Source organism: Corythoichthys intestinalis, chromosome 3, assembly GCF_030265065.1.
Source record: "Corythoichthys intestinalis isolate RoL2023-P3 chromosome 3, ASM3026506v1, whole genome shotgun sequence".
Taxonomy (NCBI): Eukaryota; Metazoa; Chordata; class Actinopteri; order Syngnathiformes; family Syngnathidae; genus Corythoichthys; species Corythoichthys intestinalis.
In genome coordinates this window covers 56,253,354-56,279,060 of record NC_080397.1, presented here as the reverse complement: position 1 = coordinate 56,279,060, position 25,707 = coordinate 56,253,354, and the positions used below count along the sequence as shown (strand labels likewise).

Below are 25,707 nucleotides of genomic sequence, written 5' to 3'. Positions count from 1 at the left end.
CAGCATAATAGACAAGCGTAAATGCATATGATAATGGAATAATGACAAAACGAACAAGGATTCAACTGGATTATTCACATTTGTTTGGATTGAATAATATCAGTATCAATAAAATGTTTACTGCCATGTTGAGCTGTCACTGCCATTTCCGGGAAATACTGACTTTTACATACATTTTCTGTTCCTTTTAATTTATTAAACACAATTCTTTCCTCTAGGATTGACATGACAATGAACTTCCTTTTAAGGGATGAAATTAGAATATAATTATTTTTTTTCATCACACAGATGTCAAATTATTTGTAAAACGCTGGTCACGTGGTTCGAGTCGCCCAACCTGTTTACAGCCGTAAACTGGCAACAGTGTCGTAAAAATAGGGATGACAATGCTTCATGAACTTTGACTTTCTGTCAAAAATATGCAGCTTGCAAGTATTTTCAAACACTGTATTTTTCAAGAATAACAACGGGTTGAGACTAGTTTGCTCGGATTCAAGGTATGGCACGTAAATTTGTATTAATTTGTAGTAATGTAGTTATGTCGTCGAACTGGTGGACAGGCAAACATGCGTGTGCATTTTTGGATAATGTATTTTTCAACATGGAATCAAACAGCATACATTGAATAGCTTATTCCTTCGTTGCAGTCGCTGTGTTTGTGTCTGAAGACTAAACACTTCGCCCTCACTGCCCGACAGAAAACTAAAATAGTGCTCATAACTTTGTTTTTTTTGTTTTGTTTTGTTTTGTTTTTTTACAATAATTTATTAAGTTGAATGCCATATTTTACCAGGCTTGCACGTGGTGTTGCCAACTCCTTCCAAAAAATTAAATAACGGCCCGACAACCGTCACCCTTTGATTATTTTTTTGTATGTGAAAAGTATGTTTTTTGTTGTTGTTTTTTTTTAAAAATTATAATTAAAATATTATAGTTTTGCTCAACTGAATCAATTAAGTACATATTTGAATTATATTAGCACATGGAAAAACAATAATGATCAGCAATATATTTTTATCACAAAGTATACGAGTATTAAATCTGTTCTGCTAAATTTAAAATTATTTAATTTAATGCTTAGGGGTCCACGGATATAAAGACTTGTGGTTCTTAAAAGATATACGTTATTATGAGTTAAAATAATTCTATATTGAAACCCCTCTTGATGTTTTTTTTTTTTTTATACAATTTGTAAAATTAGTTTAATAGACCCTACTCACCAACGTCACAGAATGACATGTCGCTTTATCCGGCCGCCATATTGTCCGTCAGTGTTGATCCGTATTCTCAGTGGTTTCAATTTGTCGTGCAATTTATAGTGCAATTCATGGAAGCCCCGGTGCTTTCAGACGCTGTAAACTCATTGGATGCGTTGCATATAAGGCGTTATGTGGAAAAGCTTCAGTCTATCCATTCGCCAGATCCATATTTGATGCCTAAATCCATATTTTTCGACCCGCTGTCTTCGCCCTCTCTGCCTGACATCTGCTACCCTGATATCTACAACTATCTTGTCCACACAAAATCAGCCTATTCTCACGAAAGTTTGAAAAACTTTAAGAGCAGCACTCTAAGCAACATTACCCCGTGTGACCCTTCTAATTTTCTAAAATGGCGACAATCAATAAAAAAAAAACTGCGATGGCCGACGCTTCAAGGATAGGTGGATATTGAACTATTTCTTCAATAAAACACGCAACAACTGTATCTGCCTCATTTGCAAAGAGACAGTCGCTGTTTTCAAAGAGTTCGATGTGGCGCGATATTAGCAAACAAGACACGCTGACATGTACGACAACATTACAAGGGAGATACGCAGCGAGGAATTATAGCAACTTGAAGCTAGTTTAATTTCACAGCAGCAGTATTTCGCAAGAGCCCGAGTGTCAAAAGAGAACGCCACAAAGACGAGATTGTTGAAATTATGAATTAAAAAAATTATAAAGCAAATGTGACACACAGAAGACCTTGCTAAAATTTGTTTAAATATATTGTTCTGTGTAAATCAGCTAACGTAGCCCCCCGCATTTTTACCACACCAAATCTGGCCCCCTTTGCAAAAGGTTTGGACACACCTGTCTAACTCCTTTCACTTGGTACCAGCTAAATATTATTCAAAAAATAATGATGGTGGAAGAAATAAGCATCTTGAATTTGAAACTGTATGTTCTCGGCGATTAGCCTCGCAATGATCTTAATTGTGGTTGTCAGCCCAAAACCCTCTAAATATATATTAAATGCATCTTACCAGATATAAAATGACTACTACATAATATGTAGTGATCGTTTGCTGCCCAGTTTTCTCGTCAAATTGCAGCAGTCCATCTCGTTCTCCTCTCCGGGTCTCTAGGAATACGGTAGAACTTCAAGTCTCTCCGTCTATCTTCTCTGTTATTGCAACTAACCGCCACACACGCCTTCACCATTTTGATTATTAATGTTATCGAGCAGAAAAACACGCCATAATAGGAGGAATTTACGTAGCGGTAATGCTTAAACCCGACGAGCTGACGGACAATATGGCGCGGAGGCGTGGTTGTGACGTCATGTGAGTAGGGTCTATTAGTAGGTCACCATTGTTGTTGACGTCACAGGGCGGTGACGTCACATGGTTGCCCTGCCGGGCTTCCAGAGCATGACTCTAGTGACATAAACATGTCATCTCTTCACCCTTTTCAAATTGAACCCGAGAGGAACATTAATGACCACGACAGCACTGTCGATGTTACGCAAAACGAGCAGCAAAAGCAAAATGTTGAACTTTTCACTAAATGTGTGGAAACACTACTGTCTGGAGTGACCAGCTCAGGGTCGTTGGCTGTTTTTAAGAGGAAATATAAACAAGTTATATTGAACAGTTATGCTGCTGAACCAATCTAACTGTTGAAATGATAAGAACTGTACACAATGTGAAAAGTCTGGGTGACAAATCCAAACTGTAAACAAAACTTAGTGTTCCCAAAACAAAGGAGGTTGAAAAAAAAATGTTAATGCAAACATGGCTAAACTTGACATCTGTCACAAGGGCAGACAATCATTTGGTTCTGTAAGCCCTCGAATAGACAGCAAACTCAGATTGTTGATAATAAGTATTGTCCCAAATCTGTAAAGACATGGAAGATCTCAAGGCTTGGTGACGTCATCATCATAAACCAGAAAGGGGTCAACATAAAAGCGCGCTCGCATACAGCCAATGCTAGTACTGCTTGTTTTCTGCCGGTAATCTTTCAGGAAAGAACATGCCGAGCACACACTGCTGCTATAGAACTTGTAGAAACGACTCTAGACATTACGACTGTCCACATATGTAGGCTGTTTTCATCACACGTTTCCCGGAGCCAAAAACTCAGAGGAAAAAATGTGAACAACGGATCAACTTGTGCTGACGTGCAAAAGGCCAGTTTAACACCAGCAAGGTGAAGCCATTCACCTTCATATGCAGTAAACATTTTGTTGGGGACCAACAGTCAGATTGACTCACGTATCAATCGTGATATTTATGAACAATCTGAATCTGTTTATATGTATATTTATATATTAGGTTGCTTCCTACGTAGTTACTTGTAGGTGGTACTACTGCTTTGACTGAAATTTATATATAGCACAACAGTCATGTAGGCCTATTCTTCTAAAATACGGATATTTAAATAAATTAGCCATGTTTGGTCTTGGTCTTGGTCTCGTAAGCCTGTTCATCCCTAAAGGGTAGGCTCTAGACTTAACAGCTTTACCTTCTCTGTTGTAAAGAAACAACCTTAGTAAGGGGGAAGTGTAAATAAATAGAATTAACATTGTATGAAAAAATTAAAAGTGTTCGTTGGTTGTCACTGAGTAGCATTTGCCATCGCTACACAAAAATAGCAATATAAATTAGCCCCAAGAACGATCAGTTAAATAAGACAATTAGAGGATATAATATATAAGAAAGACGGGGCATATGGTGGTAAAGGATAGCTTGTTGAAACAGGAGAATGTCATTGTCAGTGGCGTGAGGCAATGCACAAAAGAAAAAGGCGTCGATAAACAAGCTACCTCTGGATCAGGTCGGCTCTCTTTCCCATATTTTTCAGCCCTCGAAACTCAAGCCATCTCTTTAACTGAACATTTGTATGTTCCTCCACATCTTTACCAGTGAATTTGGTACCAGGGACATAATTTTCGGACAGAATTGGTAGGTTTAGCTCAGTAATCATCTTGTCCGTACACTATTTACATGCATCTAGCATGAGGGACAAACGTGAGATTGACCCCCCTCTAGCAACAGTTGCTAACGTCATGAATATTGATGAGCAAAGGTGACGTGTTACTTGCGGTACGCTATTACAGTAACCTGGTAGTATTCATTGAGTGACAGTGCCAATATACGTCGTCACCTCGAGCATCCATAAAACATTGCGCCCTCCGTAGGTCAAAACATGTACTAAATATTATAGATTTTTAAATCAATGGCAATATTCTATGTGTTTCTCATAGGGCTGTCAAATGATTAACATTTTTAATCGAGTTAATTACAGCTTAAAAATTAATTAATCGTAATTAATCACAATTAATCGCAATGGCGTACCGCACGCAGGCTATTTTTAGACCGTGACGTCGCATCGTAAAGCGGAAGTAAAGCCGAAGTGGGACATTATAGACCCGCCCTCGCATAGACACAACACAATTAGTGCTACTTTTCGCCGGTAATCTTTCAAAAACGAACTTGCCAATCACGCGTTGGTTTTTTTGGAACTTGTAGAAACGACTCTAGACATTACGACACACGAAGGATGTTTTCTTCATACTAGGCCTGAACGATATATCGTTTAAACATCGCCATCGCGATGTGCGCATGCGCAATAGTCCCATCGCAAGGACGTGCGATAGTTTTTTCATTTCATTTTTTTTAATCCACAAACGTTTGTTTTGAGGAAGGAGAGAGAAGGAGAGCGCACAGCTGCTCTTTCCCTCCAGCAAGTCATCGGCTCCTCCCCCTCCCCCCGCGGCAGCGGAGTGGAGGGAGGAGGGGCCGAACAGCAGAGCGGAGGGAGGAGGTAGCCTGGTACACCAGACTCAACGCTGTTCCAGCTATTGAGTCTGGCCGCCATTCCCACGGAAACAATTTCCAGGGCGGAGCAAGCCACAGCAAACAGACAGCGGAGTGGACCAATCAGCGACGGGCAGACGTGACGTTAGTAAAATGGCGACCGCAGGACGATGGACTTGCACGCGGAAGTAAACATACGAAGAGAGCGGAGTTTATTCGACATGGCTAGCGCGAGACAGACTGTTGTCAATGACTCGTGTCGATGTGTTTTTGGTCATTTAAAACTGATTTTACCGTGGATTGGAACATATTCTCGGCTCTGCCGTTCACCATCTGTGCTGCTGAAGAGGCGACTTTCGACGCGCAAGAGTGACGTTGCTCGTGAAGAACACGTCACGCAAATAAACGAATCTGATTTGTCGATTGATTTTGTACCTGCTCGAAAAGGCCGTTAATGGGATGGTTTCCAGACTATACTATCAGTGTTTGAAAAATACAGGGAGAATAGTCTGGCAGAGCCAGGCTAGGGAGGAGGGGCCGTTCTCAAAGTGAAAGCAAGAAAGCAACACGTTGAAGCAAGGAAACGAGGCAAGACCGTCTCCAAAAGGAGTTTTGGAAGTATTTTGGCAAGAAAAAGACTATAAGGGACAAAAAACAGCCCTGCCGACAGTGCCTCGCCATGGTTGCATCAACAAGAAGTAATCTGTCGAACATGTGGGACCATTTAAAACGCAGGTATCTATGCATTCCTGCTAAGACCTTCCCATCAGAGGCTTTTTAGTACAGGTGGGAACATTGTTACGTGCCAACGTTCTTGTCTCAAGCCTGCAATAGTGGATAAACTAGTAGTCTTGGCCAAAAACCTATGAGACCCAGTTGAGAATTGCTGAGCAAGGAAGGTGGACGATATGCAGACAAATACATAACACAGCTGGAGGAATGTCTTTTCTTCTTTTTATTCATGTGACAGCTATCAGGAAGGCAGGAAATTTGGTTCTGTTATTCATCAGTTATTTGCAGTTATTCAGGTCAATTATTTACAAGTTCAATTGAGTTTCTGTTTCTTTTATATTTATTGTAAATCGTAGTTTTCAAATAACTATATATAGTACTGCTGCACATAAAGTTTTGACACTTAATATTTTTGTTTAAATATTTTTACAACTTTGTTGCCGTTTTGCAGTTTTATATTGTAATATTTTGTGTAAACAGCTCAGGGGACTAATGCACTTGCACTTTTATTAGTCAGATTTAATATTTAAGTTCAAATATGTTGACAACTTTGTTGTTTTACTGAGGTTTTTATTTATTGTTATAGTTTGTGAACAACTCTTTTATTTGTCATATTTAATATTTTTGTTCAAATATGTTTACAACTTTGTTGTTATTTTACAGAAGTTTTTATTTATTGTTACATTTTGTCAAAAACTTAGGGGACTAATGCACCTGCTCTTTTATTTATCATTTAATGTATTTGCTGCTGTTGAAGTGTAAAATATTGTGTTCAATAAATGATCTATTTTGTGCAGACATGGCTTCCTGGATCCCTTCATAAAGCAATCTTCATCATTCACAAATGAAACGGTATTATATGAATACACTGTGGTCACGGTGTGTCAAGTAAAGTATTTCCAAACAGCTATTCAAGTCATCTAGTGAAAATTTCTTTAAAAAAGATTAAAAAAATATATATATAATATCGCAATATAATATCGCAATATATTGCAAACCTAAAAAAAATTGCAACAATAGTTTTTTCCAATATCATTCAGGCCTACTTCATACGTTTCCGGAAACCAAAAACTCGGGAGGTAAAAATGTGAAGACCGAATCAACTAGCGCGGACTTTAACACCAGCTCGGTGAATCCATTCACATTTCATATGCAGTAAACATTATGTTGGGTTGGCATGGTCTATCAGAGGACAAAGACGTAAGCCATTTTTATATTTTTAACTTATTTTTTTAGTGTAACGTTGTGCCGTACTGCTTCTGTCTGACAATGAATGACCTGAAAAGAATTACAATGGTAACCGACTGCCACTGTTACCGTTTCTGTTATATATATGTATATATAAAAAACAACATTAGTAAGGGGGAAGTGTAAATAAATCATAGGATTAGGATGTGTTATCATGAAAAAATTAAAAGTGTTCGTTGGCTGTCACTGAGTAGCATTTGCTATCGCTACACAAAGCTAACTAAATTACCCCCAAGAACGGTAAGAGACGTAGGACAACCAGTGGATATATAAGAAAGACAGGGCTGATGGTAAAGGATAGCTTGTTGAAACAGGAGAACGTCATTGTCAGTCGCGTCGATAAAAAAGCTAAAGCTAAGCTTAGGTTGGCTCGTTTTTTTCGTATTTTTCAGCCTTCGACACTCAAGCCATCTCTTTAACTGAACATTTTTTTGTTCTTCCACATCTTTGCCAGTGAATTTGGCACCAGGCACATCATTTTCGGAGAGAATTGGTAGGTTTAACTCTGTAAACATCTCCTTCGTACACGATTTCCATTCATTTCTTATTAGGGACAAATGGTGGCTTGTCCTTACTTAGCAACTGTAGCTAATGTCATGAATATTAATGAGCGGAAGTGATGTGTTGCTTGCGGTACGCCATTCAAGTCCATGCGCACCAGGAGGAAGGTGTGAGACGCCGTTCAGGCCACAGCAGGTGAACTGTTAATTTCATTGTTCCATATGTAGCCTACCTACTGGGGCCATAGTATGCTGTTTTTGTCACTGCGGAGAAAATGTTACATATTCATCTGCTTGATGTGTGATGGCACGGTGTGGATTCTCTGTTAAGCTTGTTCGGACAGAATATTAATTTAAAATGAATGAAAACTAAATACTATTGAATATGTTGAAGCAGTATGCAATGTTAAGAGTCTTGTTAGCTCGAATTGCTGTGTCCAGCCGCTGTAGCTCTGCTGCTCTCTGTGAACTCTCTATCCAAACCGGAACGCGCGCGGCTCTTAAGTGTCTCTGTCACGTGACTGTGTCGTAGCCGGTAACGCGCTCGGCCAAATGGACACACAAGTACGGAAGGTGAATTATGCCAAACAAAGGGTCACCACAATGTCATTATCATCATTTAAGAAATTTAAGTGACGGGTAAAAATAGATTATGACCGGATTTTTATGACCCTGTCAGTCAAAATGACAGACAACGAAAAAGTCTAGCGCAACCTCTGACTAGAGGATATAATATATAAGAAAGACAGGGCATATGGTGGTAAAGTATAGCTTGTTGAAACAGGAGGATGTCATTGTCAGTGGCGTAAGGCAATGCACACAAGAAAACGGCGTCAATAAACAAGCTACCTCTGGATCAGGTCGGCTCTTTTTCCCATATTTTTCAGCCCTCGAAACTCAAGCCATCTCTTTAACTGAACATTTGTATGTTCCTCCACATCTTTACCAGTGAATTTGGCACCAGGGACATCATTTTCGGACAGAATTGGTAGGTTTAGCTCAGTAATCATCTCGTTCGTACACTATTTACATGCATCTAGCATGAGGGACAAACGCGAGTTTGATCCCCCTCTAGCAACAGTTGCTAACGTCATGAATATTGATGAGCAAAGGTGACGTGTTACTTGCGGTACGCTATTACAGTAACCCGGTAGTATTCGTAGAGTGACAGTGACAATATACGCCGTCACCTCGAGCGTCCATAAAACATTGCGCCCTCTGTAGGCCAAAACGTACTAAATATTAAAGATGTCCCGATCGATCGGCATCTGATCACGTCATTTTCAAAGTATCGGAATCGGCAAAAAAATATCGGACATGCCTTTTTTTAATATATATATCTTTTTTAAATAAATCGTTTTCTAATTGTATCCAACGTTACAGACAAAATGTCTTACGCTCATCCAGCGTCTTTAGTTTTGGCTTAAAGTAGGGCTATCAAATTTATCAAGTTAACAGCGGTAATTAATTTTTAAAAAATTAATCACGTTAAAATATTTAACGCAATTAACGCATGCGTTGCACGACCCACTCACGCATTGTCGCGTTCAATCTATAATGGCGCCATTTTACCTATATATAGAGCTACAAGGCAGCGTAAACTAAGTAGAGTGAATTTTGACAGCCTTTGGAGCTGTTTTTTAATTGGCTAAAGCCTTACAATCCCTCTCTCAACAATTAGAAGCATAGTGGGAAGCAATGTAGGGAAGAAAGTAATTGATCTTTTTCATAACACCCTATGTTATTTCCCAATGCAGAGAAGATATATCAATTGGTGCCACTACACACAGTGATGGTTGCACTTCCCATCATGCATTTGGGCAGAACAGTTAAATGGCTACTGTATCATTTACTGAAAGCTCAACAAATACACTAAATGGCAATATTTAGTCACAATATACAAAGTCACATTTATCCTTTAAGAATTACAAGTCTTTCTATCCGTGGATCCCTCTCACAGAAAAATGTTAATAATGTAAATGCCATCTTGAGGATTTATTGTCATAATAAACAAATACAGTACTTATGTACTGTATGTTGAATGTATATATTCGTTTTATTCATTTTTTTTCTTAATGCATTGCCAAAATGTATATGATCGGGAAAAATTATCGAGAATGATTGGAATTGAATCGGGAGCAAAAAAAAAAAAAAGCAATCGGATCGGGAAATATCGGGATCGGCAGATACTCAAACTAAAACGATCGGGATCGGATCGGGAGCAAAAAAACATGATCGGAACAACCCTACTAAATATTATAGATTTCTAAATCAATGGCAACATTCTATGTGTTTCTCATAACATATTTTAGTTAGTTGGGGGTGACGTGGCTCAGTGGCAGTGTAGTTGTCCTCCGCCCTGATGAACTCGTCTTGAGCAAGAGACTAAACCCCAAGTTGCTCCTGGTCCTGTGTCACCCGTAGGTGGATGGGGATGTAGCCTAAAGCGCTTTGAGGGCCTTGAAGGTGGAAAGGCGCTATACAAGTATAACTTCATTTACCATTATAAATTTTACCATTACCATAAAAGCGAACAATTGTGGTTTATTAGAGCCTACACGCCTAAGTCCGAGGTTCCCTTTAACATATGCTTTAAAAGTGATATTTCCCACCCTTTTTTTGTTTCATTTCAGGTTTGATGATGGCTTCTTGGCAACCAGTAAGCAATATTAAAGACTTCATGTCCCAGAACCCACCGGCTGTGACATTTTTCCTGTGTCTCCTGACACTGGCAATCTCGTTCATCTGCCTCGGATCATATAGCATTAATCACACACTGCCCAATCCTGACACAACAAAAGTAAGATTGTGCAAGTCGGAACCAGCATGCACATCACACCATTCATCGAGATTAGGCATGTGCCGGTATGAGATTTTGATGGTATGATAACCTTAAGCAAAAATAGCGTGGTTTCACTGTATCCCGGTATTCCAATTATAGCTCTAAAATGTGTTACCATAAGATGTATGGGTTAAAATTAGGGCTGTCAAACGATTAAAATTTGTAATCGAGTTAATTACAGCTTAAAAATTAATTAATCGTAATTACAAGCAATTAATCGCAATTCAAACCATCTATAAAATATGCCATATTTTTCTGTAAATTATTGTTGGAATGGAAAGATAAGACACAAGATGGATATGTACATTCAACCTACGGTACATAAGGACTATTTGTTTATTATAACAATAAATCAACAAGATGGCATTAACATTATTAACATAAACATAAAGCGATCCATGGATAGAGGGAATGGTAGTTCTTAAAAGAAAAATGTTAGTACAAGTTAGAGAAATTTTATATTAAAACCCCTCTTAATGTTTTCTTTTTAATAAAATTTGTAAAATTTTCAATCAAAAAATAAACTAGTAGCCCGCCGTTGTTGATGTCAATAATTACTTACACAATGCTCATGGATGCTGAAGCCTATTAAATCAGTCGCACCCAAGCGCCAGCAGAGGGTGGCAAAACTCCATAAAACACAACAAATGAGCGTTTCACTGTGTACTGTCATTTAAATCTCTGAGCGGGGGATCTGCGTTAATTGCGTCAAATATTTTAACGTGATTAATTTAAAAAATTAGTTAACGCCCGTTAACGCGATAATTTTGACAGCCCTAGTTAAAATTAACTTTTTTTCAATTGAACCAGATTTTTTTTCACAACATATTTGCAAATTGGAACATCAACATGAATATACTGGACTGTCTCAGGAAATTAGAATACACAATATTCTAATTTTCTGAGACAGTCCTGTACATTAATCCACCATTTAAAGCAGGGGTGTCCAAACTTTTTGCAAAGGGGACCAGATTTGGCGTGGTAAAAATGTGGGGGGCCGATCTTGGCTGACGTCCTTTACATAGAACAATATACAGGACTGTCTCAGAAAATTAGAATATTGTGTATTCTAATTTCCCGAGACAGTCCAGTAATGTTAAATACTATGGAGGTAGATTTGTGTCTTTATTATTCAATCCCAAAAAAAGTTGCTTCAATCAAAATATATATTTTCAATTGAAGAAAAAGTCATTTCAATAAAAAAAAAAAAATGTGTTTGAATGCAAAAATAAATCTGAAACTCAAAAAAATTTATTTGTAAACAATTTTTCTTTGATTGAAATTTTTTTTTTTTTTGATTGATTGAAGTCATGTAATTTTGCTTTTGGACCACATTTTGGCTAGGACATTTGTGTCTTTATTATTCAATCAAAAAATAAGTTGCTTCAAACAAAAAAATATATATTTTCAAAAGAAAAATCACTTCAATCAAAAATTTTTAAAAACTAAATCGGAGAAAAAAAGGTTTGAATGTGAAAAAATATTTGAGACTCAGAAATTCACATTTGAACACTTCATTTTTAATTTAAACTGGTTGTTTGATTGAAGCAATCCTTTTTGAGTTTGAGCCATATTATGGGTAGGACATTTGTGTCTAAATCATTCCATCCCAATCCGATTGAATTTTTTTATTTTTTGATTGAAGTGATTTTTATTTTTAAAATATATATTTTTTTGTTTGAAGCAACTTATTTTTTGATTGAATAATAAAGGCACAAATGTCCTAGCCAAAATGTGGTCTTAACGCAAAATTACATCACTTCGATCAAAAAAGTTGTTTCAATTAAAAAAAAACTTGACTTAAATAAAATAAAAAAAATTCAATCAAAGAAAAAAAGTTTTCAAATACATTTTTTTGGAGTTTCAAATTTATTTTTGCATTCAAACTCATTTTTTTTTATTGAAGTGACTTTTTCTTCGATTGAAAATATATATTTTGATTGAAACAAGTTTTTATTTGATTGAATTAACTTTTTTTTTTTTTTGGATTGAATAATAAAGACACAAATCTACTTCCATAAAATACTACAATAACAAAAAAATAACAAATATTTTAAATCAAATTGAAATAAAAAGATCTCATGGACTTAACCCACAGCCACAGCTCAAGTTGCTCAACATTAGAACAAGAACCTGTGGTAATATAGACCTGGACTTAAACAACATATGATAAAATTGATTGTAAGTAAAACATATATCACTACTACTAGAGATGTCGATGCCGATCGATCGGGTCCGATTACGTCATTTTCAAAGTATCGCAATTGGCAAAAAATATCGGCCATGCCTTTTTTTGATATATCTATATTTTTTAATTAAATCGTTTTCTAATTGTATTTAACGTTACAGACATAATATGTTACACTTATCCAGAGTCTTTAGTTTAGGCTTAAGGTAGGGTTATCAAATTTATCCCAATAACGGCGGTAATTAATTTTTAAAAAAATTTATCACGTTAACGCAATTAATGCATGCGCTGCAATGCACGGTCCACTCACGTATTGTCGTGCTCCATCTGTAATGGCGCCGCTTTCACAATATAGAGAGCTAAAAGGCAGCATAAAATGAGTAGAATGAGTTTTGGCATCCTTTGGAGCCTTATTTTAATTGGCTAAAGCCTTACAGTCCCTCTCCCTACGATTAGAAATATCGTGGGGAAGCATGGAAGCAATTGATCTTTTCCTTAACACCGTGAGTTATATCCCATCGCAGAGAAGATATATGAATTGGTAGCACTACGCACAGTCGTGGTTTCACTTGTCATGGTTCCACTTCCCATCATGCATTGGGCATGGCCTTCAGTATCATTTACTGAAAGCTCAACAAATACACTAGATGGCAATATTTAGTCACAATATACAAAGTCACAGGTCTTTCTATCCGTGGATCCCTCTCACAGAAAGAATGTTAATAATGTAAATGCCATCTTGAGGATTTATTGTCATAATCAAAAAATACAGTACTTACGTAGGTGGAAAAGCGCTATATACGTATAACACCATTTACCATTACTGTATGTTGAATGTATATATTCGTCCGAGTTTTATTCATTTTTTTCTTAATGCATTGCCAAAATGTATATGATCGGGAAAAATTATTGGGAATGATTGGAATTGAATCGGGAGCAAAAAAAAAGCAATCGGATCGGGAGCAAAAAAACATGATCGGAACAACCCTAACTACTACTATTGATATTAATTAGTTGAATATTAATGGAGAACGAGAGCAAGAGACAGAGCATGTGTGTATCACACGTCATTATTTACACATTAGAGACACACACACACCCTTTCTCAACACAGAAAGTCGTCAGAGAAAAAAAAACCACAGGCTGTATGACAAAAATGTTATTTTGAACAGATGGCAGAAGACTTTAAAAAAGTAGGCTAATGGTAGAAAGGAAACTAGTTAGGTGTCTTGGCATGCTAACTATCCACGTTATCTGCCTCGTTAACAAGCTTACGTCATAGTATTTGTTTTACCATCGCTATACACGCGAAACAGGCAGGAGTGAACTCTCGTAGCTGGAGGGAAACTTTCCTGACAGCATTTACCTGCCTTAAATTTTGTGTAAAGTGATGGATGCTGGTCACGTAAATGTGAAATCATGTTGGAGGTACTGCTGTCGCTGCATTTTTGGGACATAAAAAATAGCTAATACCGTACTATGGTATGATGGAAAAATGCTACTGGTTTTGAAACTTTGACATTTTCATACCACATTAAACCTTGAAACCAGTAACCGGCACATGCCTAATCGAATCCCTTTAAAACCAAAAACCTTTAAAAATTGACAGTACAGAAAATGCTCCAACGTTAATTGATTGGTTCTAGTTGAGTTACTGTTTTGGTCTGTAACATGTCAGAAAAAAACAAAAAAAAACTTTTAGATCGTTATTTCTCAACGTACTAAGAAATTTTTAATCAAATGTTGTAATTTAATTAAACAATGACAATAAGTTTGTTTCCATGGAGAGCCACAGCAATCTAATATTGCTCACTGAAACCATTTTTTTTGTTTGTTTATTATTTTTCCCAAGTGCAGTCAAGTGCTTTTTAAAATTACACGGGAATTTGAACAAAACTTTACTGTACTTCCTACAGATTATACCAAATGCTGTTTTGTCTCTTAGGACTGGAACCATCTCCTTTCTACCTTAGCACATTTCCACCTGTGTGCAAGAAAAAACTGGAGTTCAGATGTGCCAGTGTCCCGAGGCCCACCTTCTCTTACAGAACAGGGAACAGATGGAACTATTTCACCTGATTTAACGTCACATACGACCACTTTGCATCTTGCGGTTCCTCTCGCTATCACAACAAACCACGACCTTCCGAAAAATGTTGACCTTTTTACAACCTTCACAGCCAGTCAGTTGCATCTTGAGGGTTGGTATTGCATTTGAGTACTTCAGTTTGCGTTTACCGTCATTTTTGCACCTGACTATAAGCCGCCACCCACCAAATTTGACACGAAAACAGCATTTGTTTATATAGATAAGCCGCAGCTGTCCTCACTGTATTATGGGATATTTGCACCAAAAGATATCAACCGGTAACTATTTAAAAGCGCCATCAATAGACTGTCATAAGACCAAAAGAACCACCATGAAGCTTTGAACCAATTGCCTGCAAAGCTTCATTGTAGGGCTGCAGCTATCGAATATTTTAGTAATCGAGTAATCGACTGAAAATTCTATCGAGTAATCGGATAAAACAAATATATTTTTAGGTGAAGAGCAATTATAAATATACATGAGAAAACAAGACATTTCATCTAATCTTGAACCATTTTCAGTCAATCAATGTCTTTATTTTCGATGTATATTGTTGAAAACAGCCAACAATTCCATCTCTGTTGTAACTAGAATAAAAAAAAAGACTAATTCACTGCTTTCACTCAAAAAAACCTTTAGATCTTATTTAAAAATATATATATATACCTAAAAATGCCGTTACGCTTGATAACACACATCACATAAAAGTTAGGAATTTTTTCCCCACGTGTTTCAATTGAATTTCTATTTGTGTCAAGCCATTTTTAAATTCTAGTTAAGTTTTAAGTTAGTCTAAACTGTAAGTCCTGATAGGATTTTGAGTTTTTTGCCGTGTTCAAAATAAATGTGTGATACAGGCTGTATTGGAGCACATTAGGGACCAGTGCTACTTGGTGTTTTATCCAGCAATGACTACTGAGCTAAAATTGATAGTTAGCATTATTGAGTTTTTATTTTACACCCTCATCACTCCACATCGCTATGTTATGTTAAAGCCTGTATGTAAGACACGTTAGCCACGCAGAGACAGTGGTCACAATTAATAGAAACCTAGCCCTCTGCAGGGCTAACGTTACGTGAGCTAGTAACAGTAACGTTAATCTTATTTATTAGCGCTTAGCGCTCTTTATTAGCACTTAGCGCTCTACTGCTTTAAGATGGCGGCTGTTTACTAACGCTGCCCAGACGCGGCCGAGTCTGTCATTTAGCATCTAGTTCAACATACATGTGATCTCTATGAGACTCATCAGACGCAACCTGCTACCAACGTAGCATCGTGCGGGCTAGTATTTAGCAACGTCAGCGTCGTTTGTAGCGGCTGTCGGCTGCAGTAAGTTTTTGTTTTTTTGCTTCTTCCTCTACGCACGTGGCATCAGCGCGTTGTCCCGCATTAAAAGTAGTCCGAGCAAAAGGGGATGTTTAGAGCTGTGAAAATAAACGATTACTCGCGGTGAATAAAATTACTTGGATCAGTTTTTAAACTCGAGTTACTCGAGTTGCTCGAGTATTCGTTTCAGCTCTACTTCATTGCTTCAAGAAGCTTCATTTGACCATCACTGTTCTCTTGGGGGAGGCAGTCAACCTATGTTGCCACCTTCTGTCAACACTGTTGTCATCCGACATGCCTCCTAGCATGCATTGCAATGGTACAGATTTAAATAACAAATCAAAATTAATGTTCTTTGCTAATTATGTCTTCAGTTACTGTTTTAGTTGTTTCACCAATTGCTAGTTATGGCATTTGGTAACACTTTATTTGACAGTGGTGCCATAAGACTGTCATAAGACCATCATAATTATGACATGACACTGCCATGAGCATGAATGAATGTTTATGATATCTCCCTTTTGAATGGATGTAAAAGCTCTGAGCTGGACACAAATGGAGTTAGTGATATGAATTGCCGGATGACACTTAATTACATCTGTCATAAGCATTCATTAATGCCCATGATATTTTCATGTGATAATTATGACGACAGCCTTATGACGCTGCTGTCAAATAAAGTGTTACCTATTAACACAAATAAATCAACAAATAAGCAACATTAGACAGTCATAAGACCAAATTAACCACCATGAAGCTTTGAACCAATTGCTTGCAAAGCTTCATTGCTTCAAGAAGCTTCATTTGACCATCACTGTTCTCTTGTGGGAGACAGTCAACCTGTGCTGCCACCTGCTGTCAACACTGCTGTAGTCCAACATGCCTCCTAGCATGCATTGCAGCACTACAGATGTAAATACCGTATTGGCCCGAATATAAGAGGGTGTTTTTTGCATTGAAATAAGACTGAAAAAGTGGGGGTCGCCTTATATTCACGGCTTAGACGTTATACCCATTCACGCTTGATGACGCTAGATGGCGCATGACAGAACATCATTGAAGCGATGTTCTGTCATGACAGATCTCAGCTTCTCTCAAGTTTAACCAGTTTGCATTATTTTATTGCAATATTTTTCCTTATTCCGATTTGTTTCAAGACTACAGTTACAGTTAGACTTCACTTTTATGGTTAATGCAGTTATTGCAATTTTGTTGTTTTATCACAATAGATTGGTTTATTTACATTTCAAAAACCAGAAGCCATTCATTTACGAATGTGATTGCACTTTATTTTACATATTTAAATGTTCAGATATTAAGATTTGAATGAGGCGAAATAACATGCTTTTTCTCTCAAATATATCGTTATTAGTGCTGCAACGATTAATCGATTAACTCGAGTATTCGATTGGAAAAAAAGATTGGAATTAAATTTTGCTGCTTCGAGTATTCGTTTAATTAAAGTGGCATTGTAAAGGTATATTTTGAAAGTTTAAGTGATTTGGATGGATACACTGCCCTCTAGTCTGCTTCATTTCACAAAGCTGAATCCAGCTGCTCCATGTTAAGACAAACATAAGCCAAGTTTTTGTTTGAGCTAATGTTTTTTTTTCAATGCATTCGTAATTTAATTTATAGGTTTATTTAGCAGTTTTTTTTTGCTGGAATATGCGTCTGAACAATTGTTAAGAGCATTGTTAAAAAAAAAAAAATGTTACAGTTTTATAGCATTTAAGCTAGTGGACTTTTGCTATGTAAATTTTGTTGTATATACAGTAGATCCTTTTTTTTTTTTTTTAATACCATTCGAGGCTCAGCTCAGGTATTTGAATTTTTCATGTTCCCTATCCGATTACTCAATTATTCGAAGTAAGTAGTTAATCGATTAATTGACTACTAAAATAATCGATAGTTGCAGCCCTACTTACAATTTAGACTAAATTAAAACTTGATTAACTAGAACTTAAAAATAGCTTGACACAAATGGAAATTCAGCTGACTCACATGGGAAAAACTAACTTTTAAGTGATGTGTGTTATCAGGCATAATGACATTTTTAGGTAGGAAATAAGATTTCTTTTTATAAGATCTAGCAGCTTTTTGAGTGACAGCCGTGAATTTGTTTTCTTTTTCCTTTTTCTAGTCACATCTGAGATGCAATTTTTAGCTGTATTCAAAAATGTACATCGAAAATAAAAACATTGTCTGAAAATGGTTCAAAATAGGTGAAATTTCTTGTTTTTTCTTGTATATTTATAATTGCACTTAACATAAAAAAAAACATTTGTTCTATCCGATTAATCGATAGAATTTTCAGTCGAATACTCGATTACTGAAATATTCGATAGCTGCAGCCCTAATTGTTATAATCATTTGTTTCAGATGTACTGTAATTATTTTCTGTATAAAAATTAATTTGGTGTTCAATAACTTTTTTTCAAACTTGAGTCTTGAAAAAGAGGGGGTGGTCTTATAATCAGGGCTGTCTTATATTCGGGCCATTACGGTAACAAATCAAAATTCATCGTCTTTGCTAATTATGTCTTCAGTTACTGTTGTAGTTGTTTCATCAATTGGTAGTTATGGAATTTGGTAACACTTTATTTGACAGTGGTGTTATAAGACTATCATAAGACCATCATAATTACGACATGACACTGCCATGAGCATTCATGAATGCTTATGACAGCTGTCATCCGGCAAATTATCTCCCTTTTGAATGGATGTAAAAGATCTGAGCTGGATTAAATGGTGTTAGTGACATAAATTGCCAGATGACACTTACAGTTGTGGTCAAAAGTTTACATACACTTGTGAAGAACATAATGTCATGGCTCTCTTGAGTTTCCAGTTATTTCTACAACTCTGACTTTTCCCTGATAGAGGGATTGGAACAGAAACTTCTTTGTCACAAAAAACATTCATGAAGTTTGGTTCTTTTATGACTTTATTATGAGTGAACAGAAAAAAGTGATCAAATCTGCTGGGTCAAAAATATACATACAGCAGCGCTAATATTTGGTAACATGTCCCTTGGCCATTTTCACTTCAATTAGGCGCTTTTGGTAGCCATCCACAAGCTTCTGGTTGAATCTTTGACCACTCCTCTTGACAGAATCGGTGCAGTTCAGTTAAATTTGATGGCTTTCTGACATGGACTTGTTTCTTCAGCATTGTCCACAAGTTCAAGTCAGGACTTTGGGAGGGCCATTCGAAAACCTTAATTCTAGCCTGATTTAGCCATTCCATTACCACTTTTGATGTGTGTTTGGGGTCATTGTCCTGTTGGAACACCCAACTGCGCCCAAGACCTAATCTTCGGGCTGATGACATTAGGTTATCTTGAAGAATTTGACGGTAATCCTCCTTCTTCATTATCCCATTTACTCTCTGTAAAGCACCAGTTCTATTGGCAGCAAAAGAGCCCCACAGCATAATGCTACCGCCAGCGTGCTTGACGGTAGGCATGGTGTACTTGGGGTTAAAGGCCTCACCTTTTCTCCTCCAAACATATTGCTGGGCATTGTGGCCAAACAGCTCGATTTTTGTTTCGTCTGACCACAGAACCTTCCCCCAGAACCTTCCCCCAGAAGGTCTTATCTTTGTCCATGTGATCAGCAGCAAACTTCAGTCGAGCCTTAAGATGCCGCTTTTGGAGCAAGGGCTTCCTTCTTGCATGGCAGCCTCTCAGTCCACGGAGAGGCAAAACACGCTTGACTGTGGACACTGACACCTGTTTTCCAGCAGCTTCTAATTCTTGGCAGATCTGCTTTTTGGTGATTCTCGGTTGAATCTTCACCCTCCTGACCAATTTTCTCTCAGCAGCAGGTGATAGCTTGCGTTTTCTTTCTGATTGTGGCAGTGACAAAACAGTGCCATGCACTTTATACTTACAAACAATTGTTTGCACTGGTGCTCCTGGGACCTGCAGCTGCTTTGAAATGGCTCCAAGTGACTTTCCTGACTTGTTCAAGTCAATGATTGTTCAAGTCAATAATCACTCACAAGAAATTGCTAATCGTGTTGCTGTATGTATATTTTTGACCCAGCAGATTTGATCACTTTTTTCTGTTCACCCATAATAAAGTCATAAAAGAACCAAACTTCATGAATGTTTTTTGTGACAAAGAAGTATCTGTTCCAGTCACTCTATCGGAGAAAAATCAGAGTTGTAGAAATAACTGGAAACTCAAGAGAGCCATGACATTATGTTCTTCACAAGTGTATGTAAACTTTTGACCATAACTATAATTACATCTGTCATAAGCATTCATTAATGCCCATGATAATGTCATGTCATAATTATGACGGTCTTATGTCAGTCTTATGACACCGCTGTCAAATAAAGTGTTACCCATTAGCCCAAATAAATCAACAAGTAAGCTGCACTGGACTATAAGACGCAGGATTCAAAATGAGCGGAAAAAATGTTGCGGCTTATAGTCTGAAAATGATTGTTTATGTTGATATTTTTTCCTTGTTAGGTAATGAGATTGTGAATGTAGACATCCACTCTGTAAATGATACCTACAGCTGCCTGACTATAAGAGCGCCAATAGCACTTTTTCCAATGAGTCGGTAAGTTTTGCTGCACTCGTGTGCATTTTTAAACTGCAAGTATGAAAATACTGCATTTTAATGTGTGTTGTATTATTATTTTTCATGTAGACTTCCCCCAGTGTGTCATGCACCTGGCAACAACCGTTCACTTGTCCACGTGGAGGCAACTGACCCACAACTTCCAGCATCCCAAGCCTGCTATAGTCTTGTCTTCAGAAATGACCCCACTCTTACTGTCATGCTGACAAAGGTACCACATGGGTGAAATATGAGTAACCTACAGATGAAGAACTCGTGTCAACTGGTCATTTTTCCTCATCCCTAGGAGGAGCAATGGGTGGCAGTGAGACATCTAATAGAAGTTAGTGTATGTTTGATAGGAGTTTGTTTAATACTTTGCTTAGCCGCAAGCCTGACACATTCAATGATTCAGAACTACCACAGGAAGGGACTGGATCTTCAAAATGTAAATGTCATTTCTTCTCTTATCATACATTTGTCGAGAATGCCTAACTTTGTTGTTTTTTTTAACGCCGCTATTGTTGTTTTTTGCAGGAACCTTTGCTTGACACATAACATTTATTGAAAGGAATGTTGGAAGATCTGAGCCAAAGTTGTGAGGGGGGAAAAAGATTCTTCTCTACATAACCAGTTTTTTGTTCACTATTATCCAGAGTCTCAGGTGTTTGCATTGTGTAACTTTATGCCAGTTGTAAAGTAAAGCTGTAAAAGGTATGTTGAGTTGTAGTTAATATACAGTGTATCACAAAAATGAGTACACCCCTCGCATTTCTGCAGATATTTAGGTATCTTATCATGGGACAACACTGACAAAATGACACTTTGACACAAGGCAAGGCAAATTTATTTATATATAGCACAATTCAACAAAAGGCAATTCAAAGAGTTTTATATCACATGAAGATCATAAAAATCACATTTAAATCAATACAACGTAAAAACCAGGACAATCAAAATCGGAAATAAAATTATACATAAAAATCGCATTTAATAACAAATAGAATGAAAATAAATAAAAATAAAACAGAGTTACCACTACTAATAATAATTGAAATCAGCAATGGAGATAAGCACAAGAGGAATAGAAAGCAAGTAGATTGAAATATATAGACAGTTATGGATATGCAGTGCTAAACAAAAGCGTTTTTAGCCCTGATTTAAAGGAGCTAACAGTTTGAGCACACTTCAGACGTTCAGGTAACTTGTTCCAGAGGTGAGGAGCATAATAACTACATGCTGCCTCACCCTGCTTGGTTCTTGTTCTTGGAACATGCAGAAACCGGTTCCAGGCGACCTTAGGGGTCTAGATGTCTCATAGGAATCCAACAAATCAAGCATGTATTTTGGTCCAAGGCCATTAAATGTTTTGTAGACGAGCAGTAGTATTTTATAGTCTATCCTTTGACTCACTGGAAGCCAGTGTAGCGATTTCAAAACCGGTGTAATGTGGTCCAGCTTCCTTGTATTTGTGAGGACTCTGGCTGCAGCATTCTGTACTAGCTGCAGCTTCCTGACTGATTTTTTATCAAGACCCGTAAATATTCCGTTGCAATAGTCCAATCTGCTGAAAATGAAAATGCTCATGCATAAGTTTTTCCATGTCTTGTTGAGTCAGAAGCCCCTGAATTCTGGTTATATTTTTTAGGTGGTAATAAGCGGATTTAGTGACGGACTTTAGATGGCTATCAAATTTTAATGACAATGAAAAGTAATCTGTGTGCAGCTTTTATAAGAGTTAATTTATTTTCCCCTCAAAATAACTCAAAATATAGCCATTAATATACAGTTTAAAGTGCCCTCCATAATTATTGGCACCCCTGAAAAAGGTGTGTTTTTTAGCTTCTAATATTTTTTTAAATTCCTTTGGGACCTTAATGGAAAAAAGAGAAAAATCCAACCTTCAATACAAGTGCATTCATTCAGTGGGGAAAAAATCCCACATAAAGAAAAAATTATTTGACATCAAGTAATGTGTGTCACAATTATTAGCACCCCTGGTGTTAATACTTTGTACGACCCCCTTTTGCCAACAAAAAAAGGTCTGGGGACTGAGAAGGCCATGGGAGGAGCTTGATTTTGTGTCTGGTGAACCATTTCTGTGTAGGTTTGGCCATATGTTTAGGGTCATTGTCTTGCTGAAAGACCCAGTGACGACCCATCTTCAGCTTTCGGGCAGAGGGCAACAGATTTTCATTTAAAATGTCCTGGTATTTCAAAGCATTCATGATGCCATGCACCCTAACAAGGTTCCCAGGGCCTTTAGAAGCGAAACAGCCCCACAGCATCACTGACCCACCCCCATACTTCACAGTGGGTATGAGGTGCTTTTCAGCATGCGCATCTTTCGTGGCACGCCAGACTCACCTAGAGTGTTTGTTGCCAAAAAGCTCAATCTTGGTCTCATCTGACCAAAGCACATGGTCCGAGTTGAAGCCTGGGACCGTGTGTGTTTTTGTGTGTGTTATAATCCACTGGCAACAAAAGTGAGTGCACCCCTTAGAAACTAAATGAATAAATCTCTAAATGTCCAAATTGAGCACTGCTTGTCATTTTCCCTCCAAAATGTCATGTGACTCTTGACAGGAGTGCTGTCAGCATTGCTGCAGGGTTTGAGGAGGTGGGGGGTCAGCCTGTTAGTGCTCAGACCATACGCCGCACTCTACATCAAATTGGTGTGCATGGCTGTCACCCCAGGAGGAGCCTCTTCCAAAGACGGTATACAAGAAAGCCCGCAAACAGTTTGCTGGAGACATGTCAACAAAGCACATGGATTACTGAAACCATGTCCAATGGTCTGATGAGACGGGCGGGCTTTCTTTTGTGCCGTCTTCAGAAGAGGCTTCCTCCTGGGGTGACAGCCATGCACACCAATTTGTTGTAGAGTGCGTTGTATGGTCTGAGCACCAACAGGCTGACCTCCCACCTCTTCAAACTCTGCAGCAATGCTGACAGCACTCCTGTAACGAGTCACATGACATTTTGGAGGGAAAATGACAAGCAGTACTCAATTTGGATATTTAGGGATGTACGTAGTTTCTAATGGGTCTACTCACTTTTGTTGCCAGGGGTCTAGATATTAATGGCTATATTTTGAGGGCAAAATAAATTAACTCTATTGTATAAGCGGCACACAGACTACTTTTCATTGTGTCAAAGTGTCATTTTGTCAGTGTTGTCCCATGAAAAGATATACTTAAATATCTGCAGAAATGCGAGGGATGTACTCACTTTTGTGATACACTGTATATTGAATAGATCCAGATGAAAAAGTCACATCAGTGGATGAAAAGGTTATGTTAAATTTTAAAATAGTTAAAAATAGTTATTTTTATATAATTTCAAGATGCTAATATTGATATTTCAAAGTTAAACTGTATTCATAAAGGTAAATATAATATATTGATATGCGGGTTCTACTGTTAAACCTTGATTATAGACTATGTACAGTATGTACAATAAATGGCAAATGAAGTATTATTTCAAGTAGATTTATGAACTGTAATAAATTACAACTACAAATATGACATTGATTTTACTTTTTATGTGCCAATAACATTTCTTAGGACTAACTTTGAGAGTTCAAGCTGTTTTTTGTTTTTGCCTGCTTTTTACGGTGATTGGCGTCCAATCCATTTCAAATGGGAGGGCAGTGAGCTCAAATGATGTGGTTTTCTTGCAATGCTAAGAATATGGAGAAAAATATTAAATTAAGTAGCTGTAAGGACCGGACCTTTGGAACTTGAGGAGTTTCGAGTCAACCTTGAAGGAATCTGACCTTTTAGCTAGCTTGCCGGAATCACGCCATCTGAAACACCGGAACCACGCTAGTGCAAGTCCAACAACCCGGGCCGGCAGAAATCAGGCAACTCGGCCAAAAGGCCAAACTCCACGTGTTCACCTTAGCCTTAACCCCTAGTACTGACTCCCATTTTAAAAGCTGGAAAACTGCTTCGAAACACAAGTTGACAATTTATTCCAAGTCTCCAGCAATCATACAGCACAGAGAGACCCAAGCGAGGAGACGACCTGGATCCAGGGTCACCATATCACAAGTCTAAAAAGATTCCAGAGAGAAAGACAACGATTGGTTTAACATTGTCTTTTAAAGGCACTGGTGAGGTGGGCTGTGGTCTGGAAGAAGGGTGTTTTTGGGCGTTGTTTAGGGTCATTGTCTGTTGGAGAGGAGAATTTAGGCGTTACTGTTGTCAGAGCAACGAGAGTTAAGGATTTGGTCATCCTCAGCGCCACGTGAGTGTTGAGTGTTCACTTCTCGGTCGCGTGTTCCTTGTGGCAAGACAAGATGTCCCACCATTTGTTCCGGACTGTCCAGAGGAGCTGACTGCGGGCTTTGGTGGTGTAGACGTGGGCTTGTCGAGGTTTTGCCTGTCACCTGCTTGTCAGCGTCAATCTTGCTCAGTCAGCTGCATGACGCGTGCGTTGGGCTCCCATGGTCAGAAGGCACCCTGTATCTGTTATGCCCTTATCTGCCCGTTGTCTTGTGGCTGCAAATTCTAATCATTTCAAGTCCAACTGTTCAGAATATCTAATATATTCTGCTTATTTTTCTTAAACTACGATATAGATGCTATTTAGTTTATATTGGTGTGTTAGAGTAATACAAACAGTTAAACAGTATTGTATTTTTTGGACTATAAACAGCTAATTTTTTCCTTCATTTTGAATTTTATAGTCCAGTGCAGCTTATTTGTTGTTTTATTTGAGTTAATAGGTAACACTTTATTCGACAGCGGTGTCATAAGACTGTCATAATAATGAAATGACACTAACATAGGCATTACTTAATGCTTATGACAGATGTCATTAAGTGCCATCCGGCAAATTGTATCACTTTCTCCATTTTTGTTCAGCTCGGATCCTTCACATCCTTTCAAAATTTAGATAATCTGCTGAATGACACATAATGACATCCGTCATAAGCGCTCGTTAATGCTCATGGCAGTGTTGTATCATAGTTATGATGGTCTTATGACAGTCTTATGGCGCCACGGTCAAATAAAGTGTTACTAAATACCATAACTAGCAATAAATGAAACAACTGGAACAGTAACTGAAGAAATAATTATCACAGAACATAAATTTTGATTGTTATTTACATCTGTAGCGCTGCAATGCATGCTAGGAGGCATGTTGCACGACAACGTTGTTGACAGCAG

At 37.7% G+C, this 25,707-nt stretch overlaps 1 protein-coding gene across 3 annotated transcripts; it reads left to right on the top strand.

Annotated features, from left to right (window-relative positions):
* The first annotated feature begins 354 nt into the window (after window positions 1-354).
* On the top strand, window positions 355-23,064 carry LOC130913240 (transmembrane protein 248-like). 3 transcript variants are annotated; one of them, XM_057831698.1, is made up of 7 exons: window positions 355-497; window positions 10,140-10,306; window positions 14,482-14,737; window positions 20,437-20,530; window positions 20,621-20,762; window positions 20,838-20,984; window positions 21,068-23,064. In XM_057831698.1, exons 2-7 carry the CDS (start codon window positions 10,145-10,147, stop codon window positions 21,086-21,088), a joined length of 822 nt encoding a protein of 273 aa, XP_057687681.1. In that variant the 5' UTR covers window positions 355-497; window positions 10,140-10,144; the 3' UTR covers window positions 21,089-23,064. The 3 variants fall into 3 exon arrangements, with proteins under 3 accessions (XP_057687681.1, XP_057687680.1, XP_057687679.1); XM_057831697.1 differs by having other exon boundaries at window positions 355-502; window positions 20,838-20,978; XM_057831696.1 differs by having other exon boundaries at window positions 355-502.
* The last annotated feature ends 2,643 nt before the right edge of the window (window positions 23,065-25,707 follow it).